At 42.3% G+C, this 19,395-nt stretch overlaps 1 protein-coding gene across 1 annotated transcript; it reads right to left on the bottom strand.

Annotated features, from left to right (window-relative positions):
• Nucleotides 1-6,194: 6,194 nt before the first annotated feature.
• LOC118006883 (5-hydroxytryptamine receptor 3E-like) lies at nucleotides 6,195-14,402 on the bottom strand. Its single transcript, XM_034999700.1, is given in 9 exon segments — nucleotides 6,195-6,424; nucleotides 6,553-6,770; nucleotides 6,943-7,145; nucleotides 7,477-7,637; nucleotides 8,395-8,523; nucleotides 8,526-8,563; nucleotides 8,733-8,842; nucleotides 12,173-12,339; nucleotides 14,336-14,402. Coding segments are annotated over 9 exon segments (1,323 nt in total).
• Between the last annotated feature and the right edge of the window lie 4,993 nt (nucleotides 14,403-19,395).

Below are 19,395 nucleotides of genomic sequence, written 5' to 3'. Positions count from 1 at the left end.
TGATACTGTTTATTCCATCTATAATCTTTGTGTATTTGTCAACCCTGGTTGGTTCCCTGAATCTGTAACCCCAAAATTGAGAATCACTGCCTCAAACTTTGTGTCATAATATTAGTTTAATTGTAGATAATATTTTAAGAGCCAGTAATGTGCTTTTTTTCTCTATCTTTCTGAATACATGACATCAACATAGTTGGTTTGAGGCCTGCATCTGCCTGAGAAGAGATGAGGATTTGTAACAGAAAGGAGGCAAAAGGAAAGAAACAAGCAGTTTTTTTTTTAAGATTTTATTTATTTGAGAGAGCGAGAAAGTGAGCAAGAGAACACAAGCAGGGGGAGGGGCAAAGGGAGAGGGAGAAGCAGACTCCCTGCTGAGCAGGGAGCCCAAGGACATGGGGCTAGATCCCAGGACCCTGGGATCATGACCAGAGCTGAAGGCAGAACCACCCAGGTGCCCCTCTATGTGTTTTTCTAAGAGTTTTAGTTTTTACTTTTAGTCTGTGATATACTTTGAGTTAATTAAAAAAAAATTTTATTTTTAAGATTTTATTTATTTGAGAGAGAGTCACAGAGATAGCGAGAGAGAGCGCGAGCAGGAAGGAGAGGGAGAAACAGACTCCCTGCTGAGCAGGGAGCTAACTCCGGGCTCAATCCCTGGACCCTGGGATCAAGACCCGAGCCAAAGGCAGACGCTTAGCCCACTGAGCCACCCAGGCGCCCCTGAGTTAATCTTTTTAAAGTTTTTTTTTTTTTTTTTAATTCATTCGAGAGAAAGAGAGAGTGTGAGCAAGAGCAGGAGCAGTGGGGAGGGTCAGAGGAAGAGGGAGAAGCAGATTCCCTGCTGAGCAGGGAGCTGGACCAGGGGCTTGTTGAGTTCAGGACTCTGGGATCATGACTTGAGCCGAAGGCAGATGCTTAATGGCTTAACTGACTGAACCTCCCAGGCACCCCTGAGTTAATTTTTGTGTATGGTGTGAGTTGGGGATCCAAAGTCATTCTTTTGCATATTGAAATCTAGTTGTTCCACCACCATTTGCTGGAAAAATTATTGTTTGTCCACTTTGGTTTTTTTTTTTTTTTTTTAAAGATTTTATTTATTTGAGAGGGAGAGTGCATAAGCAGGGTAAGCAGCAGAGGGAGAGGGAGAAGCAGGCTCCCTGCAGAGCAGGGAGCTTGATGGGGGGGGCTCCATCCCAAGACCCTGAGATCATGACCTGAGCTGAAGGCAGACGCTTTTTTTTTTTAAGATTTTTATTTATTTATCTGACAGAGAGAGACACAGCGAGAGAGGGAACACAAGCAGGGGGAGTGGGAGAGGGAGAAGCAGGCTTCCTGCTGAGCAGGGAGCCCCATGCGGGGCTCAATCCCAGGACAGACGCTTAACGACTGAGCCACCCAGGCGCCCCTGAAAGCAGACGCTTAACTGACTGAACCACCCAGGCGCCCCTTACTGTCCACTTTGAATTATTTCGGTCCCTTTGTTTTTTGTTTTTTAAGATTTATTTTTTTATTTGAGAGAGAGTGAGAGTGGGGGGAGGGGTAGAGGGAGAGAATCCTCAAGCGGTTCCTGGCTGAGCACAGAGGCCCCCTACCCCCCCCACCCAAGCACAGGGCTCAATCCAAGGACCCTGAGATCATGACCTGAGCTGAAATCAAGAGCTGGCCGCTTAACTACCTGAGCCACCCAGGCGCCCCTATCTTGGTCCCTTTGTAAACATTAAATTAATCATAAATGTTAGGGTTTGTTTATGAACTCTCAATTCTATTTCATTGATCTCTATGCCTATTTTTATGTCAGCAACACACTATCTTGATTATTTTAGTTTCTAAAAAGTTTTGAAATCAGAAAGTGTAGGACTACCAACTGTGTTCTCTTCCATGATTATTTTGGCTATTCTGAGTCTCTTGCATTTCCATATGAATTTTATTTATTTTTATTTATTTTTATTTTTTTTAAAGATTTTATTTATTTGACAGAGAGAGGTACAGCGAGAGAGGGAACACAAGCAGGGGGAGTGGGAGAGGGAGAAGCAGGCCTCCCCCCCAGCAGGGAGCCCGATGCGGGGCTCGATCCCAGGACCCTGGGATCATGACCTGAGCCGAAGGCAGACGCTTAACGACTGAGCCACCCAGGCGCCCCTCCATATGAATTTTAGAATCAGCTTGTCAATTTCTACAGAAAAGGCAGCTAGGATTTTGATAAGGATTTTGTTGAATTTGTAGGTTAATTTGGGAAATATGGCCATCTTCACAATATTAAGTTTTCCAAATCTAGAACATGATGTATGTTTCCATTTATTTAGATCCTCTTTAATTTTTTCAGCAGTGTTTTGTAGTTTTCAAAATATAAGTCTCATCCTTCTTTTGTTAGGTCTATTCCTAAATATCCTATTTTTTATGATTCCTAATTTTATTTTCAGGTTATTTATTGCTAATGTATATAAATATAATGCTTTTTGTATATTGATTTTGTAGCCTATAATCTTGCTGAACTCATTTACAGTTATACTTCATTTTATTGCACTTAGCTTTATTGCAATTCACAGATTTTGTTTTTTTACAAATTGAAGATTCGTGGCAACCCTACATCGAACAAGTCTGTCAGTGCTGTTTTTCAAATTAGCATTTGCTCACTTTTTGTCTCTGTCACATTTTGGTAATTCTCTCAATATTTCAAGCTTTTTTTTTTTAAAGATTTTATTTATTTATTTGAGAGAGAGAGAATGAGAGAGACAGAGCACATGAGAGGGGGGAGGGTTAGAGGGAGAAGCAGACTCCCTGCTGAGCAGGGAGCCCGATGCGGGACTCGATCCTGGGACTCCAGGATCATGACCTGAGCCGAAGGCAGTCGCTTAACCAACTGAGCCACTCAGGAGCCCTCAAGCTTTTTCATTGTTATATTTGTTATGATGACCTGTGATTAGTGATCTTTGGTGTTGCTATTATAATTGTCTTGGGGTGCCACAAACTGTGCCCATATAAGATGGCCAACTTAATAAATGTGTGTGTTCTGATTGCACCACCAATTGGCTATACCCCCGTCTCTCTCCCTTTCCTCTGATTCCCTATTCCTTCAGACACAATATTGAAATTAGGCCAATGGCCTTTAAGTGTTCAAGTGAAAGGAAGAGTCATACTTCTCTCACTTTAAACCAAAAGCTAGAAATGATTCAGCTTAGTGAGGAATGCATGTAAAAAGCTGAGACAGGTCAAAAGCTAGGCCTCTTGCACCAAACAGTTATCCAAGTTATGAATGCAAAGGAAAAGTTCGTGGGGCACCTGGCACAGTTGGATCAGTGTTGGACTCTTGGTTTTGGCTTGGGTCATTATCTCAGGTTCGTGAGACTGAGCCCCGCATCGGGCTCTGTGCTCAGTGTGGAGTTTGCCTGGGTTTTCTCTCCCTCTCCCTCTGCCCCTTTCCCCTGAGCACTCATTCTCTCAAATAAATAAAACTCTGAAGAGTTTTTAGAGAAAATGAAAAGTGCTACTACAGGGAAACACATGAATGATAAGAAAGTAAAATAGCCTTATTGCTGATACGGAGAAAGTGAGTGGTCTGGATAGAAGATCAAATCAGCCACAGCATTCCCTTAAGCCAAAGCCTAATCCAGAGCAAGGCCCTAATTCTTCTCAATTCTATGCAGGCTGAGAGAGGCGAAGAAGCAGCAGCCGAAAAATGTGAAGCTAGCAAAGGTTGGTTCATGTGGCTTAAGGAAAGAAGCCATCTCCATAACATAAATGTACAACAGGGAACAGTGAAGTGCTGATGTAGAAGCTGCAGCAAGTTATCCAGAAGATCCAGCTAAGATAATTAATTAAGGTGGCTACCCTTAACGACAGATTTTCAAGGTAGATGGAACAGCCTTCTATTGGAAGAAGATCTACCTAGGACTTTCATAGCTAGAGAGGAAAAGTCAATGCCTGGCTTCAAAGCTTCAGAGGACAGGCTGAATCTCTTATAAAGGGCTAATGTAGCTGGTGACTTTAAGTTGAAGCCAGGGCTCATTTACCATTCCAAAAATCCTAAGGCCTTTAAGAATTATGCTAAATCTGCTCTACTTGTGCTCTATAAATGGAACAACAAAGCCTGGATGACAGTACATCTGTTTATCTGTTATGGTTTACTAAGTATTTTAAGCCCACTATTGAGACCTACTGCTCAGAAAAAAAGATTTCTTTCAAAATATTACTGCTCATTGACAAAGTGTCTAGTCACCAAGAGCTCTGACAGAGATGTACAAGGAGATTGATGTTGTTTCATGCCTGCTAACACAACATCCATTCTGTAGCCCATGGGTCAAAGAGTAATTTTGACTTTCAAGTCTTATTATTTAAGAAATACATTTTGTAAGGCTGTAGCTGCCATAGATAATGATTCCTCTGATGGATTTGGGCAAAGTAAATCGAAAACCTCTGGAAAGGAGTCACCATTCTAGATGCCACTAAGAATATTTGTGATTCATGGGAAGAGGTCAAAATATCAGCATTAACAGCAGTTTGGAAGAGGTTAATTCCAGCCATTATGGATGACAGGGAGGGGTTCAAGACTTCAGTGGGGGAAGTAACTGCAGGTGTAGTGGAAATAGCAAGAGAACTAGAATTAGAAGTGGAGCCTGAAGATGGGACTCAACTGCTGCGATCTCATGATAAAACTAACGGATAAGTAGTTGCTTCTTACGGATGAGCAGAGAAAGTGGTTTCTTGAAATGTAATCTGTTTCTGGTGAAGATGCTATGAAGATTGTTGAGATGACAACAAAGGTTTTAGAATACTACTAAACTGAGGATTGGAGAGGACTGTCTCCAATTTTGAAAGAAGTTCCACTGTGGGTTAAATGCTATCAAACAGCATTGAATGCTTCAGAGAAATTGTTGTGAAAGAGAAAGTCAGTTGATGTGGCAAACTTTACTGTTGTCTTCAAGAAATTGCCGCAGGCACCCCAGCTTTCAGCAACCACCACCCTGAGCAGTCAGCAGCCATCAGCATTGAGGCAAGATCCTCCGAAGCCAAAAGATTACAACTTGCTGAAAGCTCAGATGATGGTTAGCATGTTTTAGCATAAAGTATTTTTAAATTAAGGTATGTACTTTTTAAAGATTTGTTTATTTATTTATTTGAGAGCGAGCATGAGTTGGAAGGGGAGCAGAGGGAGAGGGAGAAGCAGACTCCCTGCTGAGCAGAGAGCCTGATGCGGGGCTCAATCCCAGGACTCTGCGATCATGATCTGAGCTGAAGGCAGATGCTCAACTGACTGAAATAGCTATAATGCTATTGCAAACTCAATAGACTACAGTATAATGTAAACATAACATATCTACTGGGAAACCAAAAAATTTATTGACTCATTTTATTGTGATATTTGCTTTATTGTGGTGGTCTGGAACCTAACCTGCAGTATCTTTGCAGTATGCCTATACAGTAATGAAAAAGATGAATAAAAGAATCTACAAGTAAGAAATATGTCTTTCAAAATGCCAAAGAGGGGAGCCTGGGTGGTTCTGTAGGTTGAAGACCTACTCTTGGTTTCGGCTCAGGTCATGATCTCAGGGTCCTGGGATCGAGCCCTGCATTGGGCTCTGTGCTCAGCACAGAATCTGCTAGAGATTATCTCCCACTCTCTCTCTCTCTGCTCCTCCCCTGCTCATGCTCACTCTCTCTCTAAAATAAAAATAAATAAAACCTTAAAAAAATAAAATAAAATGCCTAAGAAAATTAAAACTTCCCAGACAGGACTGTTGTCACATTGGACTTGAAAGTAAGAGAATAGTCTGTTATGACATCAAAATTTTATCACAGGCAGAGGGATGTACAGGTGATATTTTGAAACTATCAGTCCTGAGTAGTTAATTTGCTACCTGAAAACATGATAAAGAACCAGAGATCTCTGCAGAATGATTTATTGGGACAAGTAAGCAAGCAGAGGAGGTGGGACTGCTATGGAAAAGATATAAGGAGAGCCTAGAGCCACATAGGAAGACTGAGGGAAGTCTACAGAATGCAGATACAAGAGGAAAATGTCTGGAGTTGAGTTGAAACTGATCAGTGGGGCTGGACTGAGATGCATGGAATGCATCTGGGAGCTGGTCATCTTTGGGCTATGACAGTCGATACTCAACAAGGTAAAAACCTGACTGGTCTCTGGAAGCCAGAAACAGTTCTGGGCTGGGATCTGCAGGAGCAGATAGACATCATGCCTAGGTGTTCCAGAGGATGATGACGGTGACCACAGAGGTGGCCATGAAGAGCAGGTAGAGGCAGAAGAGCAGGGTGTCCATCATGTGGCTGAACTGTACCCACAGGTTGACCAAGTGCTGCCTCTGAGTCTCATCTTCCTGCTGGGCCCTTGTTGACCCAGGATACCCTTTTAACTCTGCCTCTCTGGGACCTGACACCTTTCCCACCAACTCCACAGGCTCCTTCACACCTACAGAGAGACAGAGACTCAGCCAGGACCCTGAAGTTCACCTGGGGAGGAAGGGGGACAGGGAAGGAGACAGGAGCAGAGAAATGACTGTGTGGGAAGAGGAAATGTATGCAGTGCTGAACCCTTACCAGGCAGGTGGGCCGGGGGGAGGCCCAGGCCTTTATTTCTCTTCTGGGGTGCAGTGGGGCAGCATTTCATTGGGCTGGTGCAGCAAAGGAGAAGAGAATGAAGCCACTGAGGCATGGGTGGGGGCTGGGTGGTGGCCAGGTATAGCAGGTAGGTGATGAAGATGGTCTCTAGCAGGCTGACCACCATCAGGGACAGACACAGGGCAAAGTAGACACCTGGAGGAAAGGTAGGCCTACATGTGGGCCAGAGGCACCAACCTAGGACTTCTCTCTTCCAATCCTATCCTGGCAAGCGTAGAGTCTCCTTTTCTCAGTATATCTCCCTTCCCTGAGCTAGTTCAGTCAGTCCTTCCCACCCTTCTTTTCCCAAAGACTGGAGAGGCCATAATGATAAGGGGGGTTCCACTGGTGGGGAGTAAGTCATTCATCATGAGTAGGAAGACGTTGTAGCCCAGCAGAAGGGTTATCTTGAATGGGGCACGATTCCGGCTTTCTGCTGGCAGGTAGAAGCTGACAGCGTCGATGGCAATCAGAAAGCCACTGGGCACCAGGAGGTTTATGATGTAGAGTCTGGGCCTGCGCCTGATGGCCACCTTGGGAGAAGAAAGAGAGGGAAATGGATAAGAGATTTGGAGTCTGCCAGGAATAGTAGTGATTGTGCCTCTGCCTTTCTTGTTGTTCTAATATCACCCTGAGATCTGGAGATATGCAGAATGCAGCTTCATAATTAAGTACAGAACCTGCCACGGGCAAATTAGGCAAGAGCAGTGAGCTTTAGGAAAAAGAGTGTGGCTGGACAGCCAAGAGAGAAGGTTCAGGTCTGGCAGAAGTAAAACTGAAGCTTGGGAAATACCCACTTGGTGGAGATTTTAGGTAAAGATAGAAGCAAGGAAGGAAGGAAAAAGCAAAGGCCTCTGAACTCACATAGAACATGATCTGATCATATAGGCTGGTACCCAGGGATATCTTTGGGGTGGCCTTGTTGATGCCCAGGAGCTCCCACTCTCCATGGGTTTGAACGATGTCCCGGGATGTGTCTGCTATTTCCCACACTTCTTTCTCCATGCCGAGCAACATGTTCTCCACTGAAAGGGAGATCCAGATAGTTTCCCAAGGATACAGTTTCCTGTTGACTCAACTGCACTCTCTTTTTCCATCTTTTCATTAAACACATATTTTTGAGTATCTACCATATGGCAGAAACTTTGAAAGAGCTTGGGATGGTAATCAGCAAGATAGATTTGTGTTCTGCCTTTATGGAAAATATTTAAACATCCGTAGATGCTTTTTTTTTTTTTTTTAAAGATTTTATTTATTCATTTGAGACACAGAGATACAGAGAGAGAGAGAGAAAGCATGAGCAGGGAGAGAGGCAGAGGGAGAGGGAGAAGCAGGCTCCTCGCTGAGCCAGGGGCTTGATCCCAGAATGCTGGGATCATGACCTGAGCCAAAGGCAGATGCTTAACCATCTGAGCCACCCAGGCACCCCAACATCCGTAGATCTTTAATCTTTGCTCTACCCACACACCTTGGTCACCATTTGTTCATAATTTCTTTATATTTTATTTTCTGTTTTTTTTTTTTTTTTAAGATTTTATTTATTTATTTGAGAGAGAGAGACACAGTGAGAGAGGGAACACAAGCAGGGGGAGTGGGAGAGGGAGAAGCAGGCCTCCCCGCTGAGCAGGGAGCCCGATGTGGGGCTCGATCCCAGGACCCTGGGATCATGACCTGAGCCGAAGGCAGACGCTTAACGCCTGAGCCACCCAGGCGCCCCGATTTTCTGTTGTTTTATTGGTTGCTCTCATTCACCCACATCCCTGAGACTCCATTGCAACTTACCTGTGTAGAGAAATGAGCTGAAGGTAAGTGTGCAGTTCTGCTGGTCAAAAGGGAAGTAGAAGATATCCAGGCTACAGATGCTGGCCACCTTCATGGGTTTCTTATACCTGATGCGACCTTCATTACTTAATATGCCGTGAGGCCTTTTGGGGTCTTATCTACATCCATGCTGTAAGAGAGATGGGGTGGGATGCAGGTGTTATGGTTTTTCCTCTTACCTTTGTGGTCATTTCTCAGCCATTTAAGACCACTTGTAGTGGCTCCAATGGTAGATTGTAAATTCTACTGATTCCCGAAAATGGCATCCCCTCTGCCTTTTCCCAGCCCTTAATACACACAACTCAACGATGAAAATGTGTTGGAGCCATAGGTTCTTGGTTGCCACACTGATCTTCGTGATGCCCTCACATTCCTCTGGGTTCCATCTGATAAATGGGTTATCCCAGACCTAGAACCCAGGTGGAGGAGAGGTGAGGGCCTGATATGAATCGAGGCTGTTTTTTCCTGTCCTTTGATTTTTCTTTAAAAAAAGTTATGAAATATTTCCTGCACATAAAACGTATATAAAATAATAAAATAAACATGTATTTCTATCACTAAACTTCGTGGAATAAATATTTTGATAAATTTACTTTGGCTTTTTTTTTTTTTTAAAGATTTTATTTATTTATTCATTAGAGACAGAGAGAGAGGCAGAGGGAGAAGCAGGCTCCCAAGGAGCAGGGAGCCCGATGCGGGACTCGATCCCAGGACCCTGGGATCATGACCTGAGCCGAAGGCAGACGCTTAACCATCTGAGCCACCCAGGCGCCCTACTTTGGCTTTTTTTCAAGAAATAAGAATTACAGATAGAATTGAGGCACTCTGCATTCATTTCTTCATAAATTTTGATCCCTCTCTTTTCCCATTTCTGTGAGAAATTACTGGTGATCAGAGAAATCCTCTCCTTTCATCAGTAGGAATGAGATTCAGAGATGAAAGATCAATAACTTAGCCTCTCTGAGCTAGAATTTCCCTAGTGTGAAATAAGGAGATTAGTAGATATCACATGAAATAAGCCTTATCAATGGATTTTGAAACTGTGATGTTGTTCATAGGTATTATGTATTAGTATCTAGCATGACTTCAAATGTCTTCCAGACCCCTTTCACCGGTCTTTATTGCAAGGAGACCTTGAACAAGCCAGTGGGTTCTTTGAAGCCAAGAGACTTAGTGGTCTTCCTCTCCTTGGTAGGTGCCAGGCACCACCCTCGTCTCTAGGATGACCTTTCCAAACTCTCTTTTCCAAGTCTGGCAACCTTCTTTGAAAACTGTTTTCAAGGATTATCTAATTCTGTGGGCTTGTCCAGTCTCAGGACACTCTCAACAGCAGCTGCAGTTTGTGGAACCACAGCCACAAGAGAGGGCTCTATGCAGATTAAATAAAGACTTGTACTAGGTCAGTGCTTCTCAACTCTCACTTTGCATATAAAATACCCGGGGATCATATTAAACTGTAGATTCTGATTCAGTAGGTTGGGTGACTAACTCATCCTGATTTGCTCAGGATTTTGCTGGTTTTTGCATTGAAAATTTCATGTCCTGAGAATTCCTCAGTCTTGGGCATGTTGGGATGGTTGGTCATGCTGGGTGGCACCCAAAATTGTGTGCATTTCTAGGCTTCCAGGTGGTGCAATCAACCAGTGCTGCCCATCTGGGAACTACACTTTGAGAGGAAGATTAGGTGATCATTACTATTATTCCTCTCCTCTCTCCTTCCCTTCAACCATGCTTTTCAAATTGGAAACTTATGTCATTTACTTTCATTTTTTCTCCTCTTGTTTTCTAATTAGTGCACTTAAGATACAAACTTTCTGCTGAGTTATACTTTGGCTATATTCATAGATTTTCATATGTAATTTCTCATTAGTTCATAATTTCTATTTAATTGTTTTATTTTCTCTTTATTTTTTATTTATTTTTAAAAGATTTTATTTATTTATTTGAGAGAGAGAGACACAGCGAGAGAGGGAACACAAGCAGGGGGAGTGGGAGAGAGAGAAGCAGGCTCCCCGAGGAGCAGGGAGTCCGATGCGGGGCTCGATCCCAGGACCCTGGGATCATGACCTGAGCCGAAGGCGGACACTTAATGACTGAGCCACCCAGGCGCCCCTTTCTCTTTATTTTTTAAAGATTTATTTTATTTATTTGAGAGAGAGAGAGAAAGAAAGATCGCACCAGTGCACACGCAGTGGGGACAGACAGCGGGAGAGGGAGAGAGAGTCTCAAGCAGACTCTGAACTGAGAGCGAGCCTGATGCAGGGCTCGATCTCATTACTCTGAGATCACAACCTGAGCCTAAACCAAGAGTCAGACTCTTAACTGACTGTGCTACACAGGCGCCCCTGTTTTATTTTCTCTTTAGCCCAAAGTATTTGGAAGTTTAATTTAAATTCCCCAGAAATAAGGTTTTCTTGGGGAGTGCTATCTTTTTCTGGTTAGTTTCATTTTCTTGTATTGTGATCAGAGATTGTGGTCTAGATAATTTCTGCTTTCTCGACTTTATTGAGATCTTTGTGGCCAAAAATATGGTCAGTGTGGGACAATATTCCATTTGTGTCAGAAGAGATTATGCATATTCATTGGCACAAAGTTCGATTTTTATTAAATCAAATTTCTTTCCTTTTTTTTTTTTTTAAAGTAGGCTCCACACCTAGCATGGAGCTCAACACACAGGCTTGAACTCAAGATTCTGAGATTAAGACCTGAGCCAATATCAAGAGTTGGATGCTCAACCAACTGAGCCACTCAGGCACCCCTAAATCAAATTTCTTAATTGTGCTGTTAAAAATCACAATATTTTTATTCTTTTTCTACTTGATTTTGAAAGCAGTATATTGAAGCCTCTCACCATGATTGTAGATTTTTCAATTTCTCCATCATGGGTTTCAAAGATATGTTGTTAGGTACATAAAGGTCATAATTATATATTTGTTTAAAATCCTTTCTGACTGTAAATGAAGGGAGAGAATGAACAGTATTGGCCATACCATTTCCAGCCACAGGAACGATGACAAGAGCTGTAGTTGTTTATCCTGTCAAAATAAATTTCCTGTTTCCAGTATGATGCTGGTAAGAAGTCTGTCCATTCCTCCCACTCCCCACTTCTGTTTACCAACCCTCAAGATATGTCAAAGTGGTGCTGCGATCAAGGCCGACATGTAGGTCAAGGATAAAAGCTTGATTAAAACACATGTTTTGGGCCATGGATGGGAGAGTTCACAAGAGGACTTCTCAATCCTGGCTGTATCTTAGAATCACTTGAGGAGCTTAAAAATACCAAAGTCTGGGTTCATCCAATCAGAACCTCTGGGAGTGGAGCCTGAACAGTGGTGTGCAGCCATGGTAGAAAATCACTGGGTGAGGGTGCCTGGGTGGCTCAGTCGTTAAGCGTCTGCCTTCGGCTCAGGTCATGATCCCAGGGTCCTGGGATCAAGTCCCACATCAGGCTTCCTGCTCAGTGGGAAGCCTGCTTCTCCCTCTCCCACTCCCCCTGCTTGTGTTCCTGCTCTCGCTGTCTCTCTCTCTGTCAAATAAATAAATAAAATTAAAAAAAAAAATCACTGGGTGAGAAGAAAAGAAATTCTCTTTTATGTGCTGTTATATCTCATCCTGCTGAGCCAGACACAATTTCTTTGAGGTCCCCCTTGGGCAAATGAAGCTGTAATGTGGACAAGGGCTTTTGGGGTTGCCTTGCCAGGGAGAGAAAAAATTAAGGGCTAGAGGGATTAGCACTCACCACATCTAGGATGGCAGACATAGTGAAGGAGATGTTGACTAGGGTGGGGATGCTGAAATTGGTGACCGGACGGAAGGCCTTCCTGTCGAACACTGAATCCAGAACAGTGGGATACACCGCATGCTGGCCAGACCCTGAGCAGTTGTTGATGAAGGTACTGCTCCTTCCTGTAGTGGACACAGAATGTGTGAGGAGAGGGAGAGAAGTCTCATGTTGCCTGTATGAGAGGGCCCTATGACAGGATCTTGGGGGTAGACTGTGATAATAATGATAGCTAACATTTATTGAGCATTGACTATGTAGCCAGGTATAGCCTAAGGACTTTAAACAAATTACCTCATTTAATCCTCCCAAGCCCCTAACAGGTAGAAATTATTTTTATCCTTATGTAATAAATGAGTCAACTGAGATGTGATGAGAGGAATTAAATTCCTGACATCAAATATTTAAGGGGCAGGAACTGGACTTGATCTGAACCCCAATTTGTTTGATGCTGCTGCAGCATACCCCCCCAATGATGAGATAGAGAATGGGGGAGGAGGATCACCAAGAGAGGCCCAGATGCTGGGTGCTGCCCACCAAGGCCAGGGAGGATGTGTTGGGCCGGAAGGCAAATGATGGAAGCTAATGTGGTATGCTGAGTTAGGGCTCTGACCTTCTTCCTAATCTTTCTGTTTCCATGCAAAGCATGCCCAAATCTATATGCAAACCGAGCCCTAGGACAGTGATAGCCATTGGATAGGATTCCATGGGGGGGGGGGTGCCCAAAGAGAATGCACCTATTTCACCTTCACTGCCCCAAATTTCCTTCCTTCTCCCTATTTTGCTGCCCAACATTCTATCAGTTTTCTAGTTTGAGGCTTTCGAGGTGTTGCCTTCCCCTCTTTTCCGACTAATAAATATTCCAATTCTCTACTGGTAGAAATTTGTTAGAGAAACAACAACCTGGAATGAAAGAGAGAGTTGTGTGCCAATGACATGGAGCCTTATCCATTCCCAGAGTCACAGTGCTCTCCAGGCAAATCCTTGAATCATTCTATGAGCAATGAATATTCATTTGTCAAGCATGGTCTATGAGTGACCAGAGAAATATTTCTAATGTTTTCTACTGAGTAGACTAGGTGTACAATTTGTTCCTCTTTCTTGTACTGGCCTCTAAAGCCACCTCTGGTACAGCCCTCCCCTACTCCCCCTTATCCAGAAGTTATATGACAACCAAAGGGGAGAGATGACATTTCTTTCTTTTTTTTTTTTTTTAAGATTTTATTTATTTGGGACAGAGAGAATGAGAGACAGAGAGCATGAGAGGGAGGAGGGTCAGAGGGAGAAGCAGACTCCCTGCCGAGCAGGGAGCCCGATGCGGGACTCGATCCCGGGACTCCGGGATCATGACCTGAGCTGAAGGCAGTCGCTCAACCGACTGAGCCACCCAGGCACCCGAGAGATGACATTTATTGATACCTATCAAATGCCAGGCAGCCACTGTGCTACTCACTTTCTCTCACTGAATCCTCACAACTCTGCAAGGTAGGTCCTATTTTACAGAGGGGGAAACTGGAGCTCAGAGAAGTCAAGCAATTTGCCCGAGATTACATAAGGAGCCAAGTGAGGGACCAAGATTCAAACCCAGGTTCATCTGTCTCCAAATCCCATGTTCTTTCCACTCTACCATGTTAACTCCCTGAAAAAGAAACACACTCCATCTTCACTCTCCACCTGCTACCCTCTGGCGTCTTACCTAACCTAGAGCACTTGGATCCTGTAGGTGGATGAGGATGTTATGGCTAAAAGTGAGCACTTTGCTACAATGGGGTGGGTTTCATAGCTGTAGAGAAAAAGAATCATACCTGTGTATAGAAAGATGGATAAAAAAAAAATTAAAAAAAAAAAAAGAAAGATGGATGGACATTTAGGCTAAATGGAAGAGAAGACAATCAGGGATGGTTCATGGGAAGAGAAATAGAAGTGTTCCTGTGTGGCACATCTCTGGAAGGATATTTTCTGTCTTTCAGGGAAGGAACTTCTATTCAGGCATTATTATGACAAAGTTATGAAATAACAATGCCCCTTTTAGATAATCCCTGGGAGTTGGAGATTTGTAAGAAGTTTTTAGGTGTTTACAGAGAGTCTTTGCTCTTTTTCCTGTTGTTGCCCCTTTCTTACCTTGAAGTAGAAGACTGAGAACAAGGAAGAAGGGGAATCTCTTTTTGTGGAACCAGCTTCCTTCCATCTTCTTTGTCCAAATTCTTCTCCAGAAGTGTACCAGCACCCAGGAATCCCTAGATTAAAAGATCACAGGCCACACCTAGAGTCTAATTTTGAATACTGATAACATTGGTTGACCACTGACATTTGTTACCTTCCTGGAAAGAGAGTTCTGGTTGTCTTGTTCTTGCCCATGCTGGAGGTTCTGTTTGCTTTTAAGACTTTCTCTCTTATATATTTCACTACAATGTGTGTGGTTGTAGATTAGTTGATATGTATCACATTCAGACCTTTGTGTGATCTCTCAATCTGAAGACTCATTTCTTCAATTCTGGAAAATTCTCAGCCATTTAAAAAATACTATATTCCCTCTACTTTTTCTCTTATTAGATACATGTTGAATCATTTCCTTTTACCTTACACTTCTTTAACCTCTCGTATTAGTTTCCCACTGCTGTTGTAACAAAGCATAAACTTAGTTGGCTTTAAAAAACACAGATTTATTATTTTACAGTTCTGTAAGCCAGAAGTCTGAAATGAGTCTCACAGAGCTAAAATCAATGTTTTGCCAGGGCTGCATTCCTTCTGGAGGCTCTAGGAGTGAATTCATTTCCTTGTCTTTTCCAGTTTTTAGAGGCTGCCTGCATTCTTTGGTTCATGGTCCCATTTTTCCATCTTTAAAGCCAGCAACATTGGCAAGTCTTTTTCACACTGCCATCTCTCTGCTTCCCATGCTCTCCTCTCTCCTCTTTCACTTTTAAGAACCCCTATGATTACAATGGGTCTACCTGGATAATCCAGGATACTCTCCCTATATCAAGGTCCACCAATTAGCCAATTTAATTCCATCTGCAACCTTAATTTACCCTTTTCCATATGACATATTCACAGGTTTCCAGACATTAGAATGTGGACATCCTTGGGGGACCATTATTCTGCCTAACATACCCCTCTTTCATATTTTCCATCCATTTATCTATGTCCCTAGTAATTCTTTCAGATCTACTTTCCAGGTAAATTTTCTTCTCAATTATATTTAAACTATTGTCTAATCCGTCCACTGAGTTTTCAATTTCGGTGATTATATTTTTTGTTTCTCTAAGTTCTTTTGGTTCTTTTAAGAAACCAATCTTTTTGGTTCTTTTCTTTCTTTCTTTCTTTCTTCTTTCTTTCTTTCTTTCTTTCTTTCTTTCTTTCTTTCTTTCTTTCTTTCTTTCTTTCTTTCTTTCTTTCTTTTTCTCTTTCTTTCACTCTTTCTTGTACTGTTCATTCATTCTGGTTTCTAATATTTCTTTAATCTTTTATTATTTGGAACTGTTCAAGCAAAACCAAAATGGAGACCACAGTTTGAATATATTCCTAGACCAAACACTAATAATCATGCAACCAAAACTTAAAACTGTTCTGATTTCCCCAAAATGCTTACTCTGACCTTAAACAAAAATTAAGACTTTTTCATGTCAGCATGACCTTAAAGCTTCCTAGCCATGGGGCACCTGGCTGGCTCAGTCAGTGGAGCATGCCCCGACTCTTGATCTTGGAGTGGTGAGTTTAAGCCCCACATTGGGCATAGAGCTTACTTAAGAAAAAAACCCAAAAAACAAAAATAAAAAACAAAAACTTCCTAGCTACTCAGCTACAAAGTAAGCTTGCAGTGAAAAGGAGTGTAAGTTTCTAGTAACCAATCACAATAGAAAATGCACTCCCACATTTCATGCTTTATAAACTGAGCTGTAACTACTGAGATTCAAGTTTCTTAACTACTTTGGGTTGGAAGTCTCCCTATTCTCCAATAGTTTGTTCCTTGCTCAATAAAATATTCATATTAAGCAGAGCTTTCTGAATTTTCTTTTTTTTTTTTTAAAGATTTTATTTATTTATTTGACAGAGAGAGACACAGCGAGAGAGGGAACACAAGCAGGGGGAGCGGGAGAGGGAGAAGCAGGCTCCTCACAGAGCAGGGAGCCCGATGCAGGACTTGATCCCAGGACTGTGGGATCATGACCTGAGCTGAAGGCAGTTGCTTAACCAACTGAGCCACCCAAGCGCCCCTGAATTTTCTTTTGATAGAACATATTTGTTTTACATTTCCTTTCAGATTGTTTTATTACATCTAGTTCTTGGTATGCTATTTTGCTAACTTTGTCTTAAGTGGTTTGTTTCCTCATGATTTGTAACTCTTGATGGTAAACTCATCTTCAGTAGGAGGTTATTTCATTGGGAGTTTCATGTGCTTGGGTTGTGAAGTTTCCCTACAAAGAAAATTGTCATTTGCCTCTGACATAGCCTTTGGATTTTTACCAGGTCCAGTCATTTCTTGTATGTGTGTGTGTGTGTGTGTGTTAAGAATCCCACATCATATGAGTAGTGTAAATTTAGACTCCATACTAATATATGACACAGGCTTGGTGTTTCAATTCCTTGCATATGACCTTTCTTCTCTACCGCTGGCCCCAAGTCTTGGCTACCTTTTGTAGTCTGAGATAGAGGGAGTAGTAGATGGCCAACTCAGAGACATGTAAATCTGCAGTCTACTTGCTAATGATGTTAGAAGATAAATGATGAAAACCTCATTTGGAAAAAAAAAAAAGATGAGAATCTGTATCTTTAGGTAATTTTGAGGTCATTTATTATAATCTTTAAACCAAGGTGGATTTTTTCCCCTATGTATCTTTTTTTTTTTTTTTTTAAGATTTTATTTATTTATTTGACAGAGAGAGACACAGCAAGAGAGGGACCACAAGCAGGGGGAGTGGGAGAGGGAGAAGCACAATTCCCGCGGAGCAGGGAACCCGATGCAGGCCTTGATCCCAGGACTCTGGGATCATGACCTGAGCCAAAGGCAGACGCCTGACTGAGCCACCCAGGCGCGCCCCGCGCCCCCCACCATGTATCTTTGATCAGTGGTCATCCAAACTTACGGGTTTTTTTAATTTAAATTCAATTAGCCAACATATAGTACATCATTAGTTTTTGGTGTAATATTCAATGATTCATTAGTTGTGAATAATATATTAACATTTCCAGTGACACCATCCCATTATTTCTTATATTATCCTATTTTATGTTTGAACAAAACCTCCGGTTACTGGAAAGTTTTTTAAAAATCCGAATTTGCATTCTTGTAGCTTACACCACTGGTGTAATTTCAGCCCAGTAAAGAATAAAGAATAAGTTAATTCTATCTTCTGCATCACACCTTTCAAATATTTCAAGATAATTATCATGTGTAATGGGGTAATGTTTAAAAATACTAAGCCTATGAAATTTCCAGTCCTCACTGTTTCCTTCCAACACACACACATCTACCTCCTTGCAGCCCCAGAAATCAGTTTCCTCTGTAACCCTTCTGCTATTATAGACCTGGGAGAGGGCAAATATTACCCCTATAAGAATATGACTTACAGAAAATCTCTGCTGCAGTAGAGGGGGATGAAATCCTTCTTCTTCTGGTCTGATAGAATATGGGACAAAGGAGAGAAGAGGGAAGGGAGTAAGTGATAACATTCACACATGATCACACATACACACACACACACACACACATTGATTCTCTGCTGATATCTGTGTGTGTGCATGCATATGTGTGTGGTTGGGAGGGGGCTAGGTAGGTTGAGAGAAATACCAAAAAGAAAGCCAAAAAAGCAGAGGAGGCTTACGTCCCGTCACTCATTTGGGATCCAGGAAAGAGATTGCTATTCCCTGTGGCCCGAGACTGGTAAGTGGAAGCTGCAGAGTACAGAGTTGTTAGGCAGAGAGCGGGCTTGAGTTAGCAATCCTGCATCTCCTTTGGTCCCCGTGAGATATGGAAGGGAACCAGAAATTCCTCAGCCGAATGAAGCACTTCTAGTGGAGGCTGTGGGGTAGACGGTCAAGGCCAAATGGAGGCCCTACGTGAGGCTCAGAGGGGTCTACAGCCACAGTAGTTGTGGAGGTGGAACCAAGCCAATGAAGGAAAACTCTATCAGAACCAAGACTCTAACCAAGAATTCACCAGTGACAGACTTTAAGCAGTAGGTGCCATCAGAGCACCCAGCAACCAAGAGAAAAAGGACATCACCACGGAGACAAGAGAGGACTCACAGGGCCTGCACAGGCTGATCGGAGACCCCATTTTTTTCCACTGCCATGAGGTCACAAAAGCCCCGCGTCTACAACTTTGAGAATCTAATGAAAGCCAGAAAAATGTTCACATGCACTAAATTTTGCATATAATTTCAAGGTTCACAAGCCATGGACTTTAGCTTAAGACCCTCTTCTCAGAATCAGTTAAAGAACCATATGAAAGAAGAGTGGCTTATTTTGGGATACTCACTGGTTTTAGTGAAATAGTGATCACTATATTCTGCTCTATTAGTCATCTGTTTAGGATTCCAGTTAAAAGTTTTGCTCAAGGTTGCGGTCAAACTTTACTGACCTAATGTTTTTGGAATTTACCTCCCCCCCGCCAAATTTTAGAAATAAGGAAAATGTTTGTGCATTTGCCAAATACTCCTTCTTTTCTCCATGATTCGTGGCTATTACTAACTCTGGTTCTGAAATTACATTTGCAGACTCTTATGTTAACCTTTGATGAAAATCAGGCTTAAAGATGTAAAATCTCTTAAATTAGTTGGGCATCTTTTTCCTCTTTCCTTGTATTTGTTGGTATTCAATTCTCTTGGTCATTTTTGCTTATCTCCAATCAGCTTAATTATCCTACCTAATGGAAAAGACAAAAATCTCTTCCCCAAGGATGACTCTTTCTCTTTGTATGTATTCTATTCTGAATATATCAAGACATTATGGTGGGAAGAGTATCGACCTTGGAATTGGAAAACATAGATTCAAATCCTGGCTCCATCACATACTGGCTGTTTAATTCTGGGGAAACCTCTTAAATTCTGAGTATTTGATCTCATCTCCAATATGGGGATAATAATACCCCCTTTATAGGTTTTTGGATGGTGATGAAAGCGATGGCATTTGAAAAAAGTTAGTTCAGTGCTGGGCATTTCATAGGTATTGAGTAAACGTTC

The sequence above is a fragment of the Mirounga leonina genome, unplaced genomic scaffold (genome assembly GCF_011800145.1).
Source record: "Mirounga leonina isolate KUSES-001 unplaced genomic scaffold, KU_Mleo_1.0 Mir_115, whole genome shotgun sequence".
NCBI classification, from domain to species: Eukaryota; Metazoa; Chordata; class Mammalia; order Carnivora; family Phocidae; genus Mirounga; species Mirounga leonina.
This window is presented reverse-complemented; position numbering and strand designations above follow the sequence as displayed.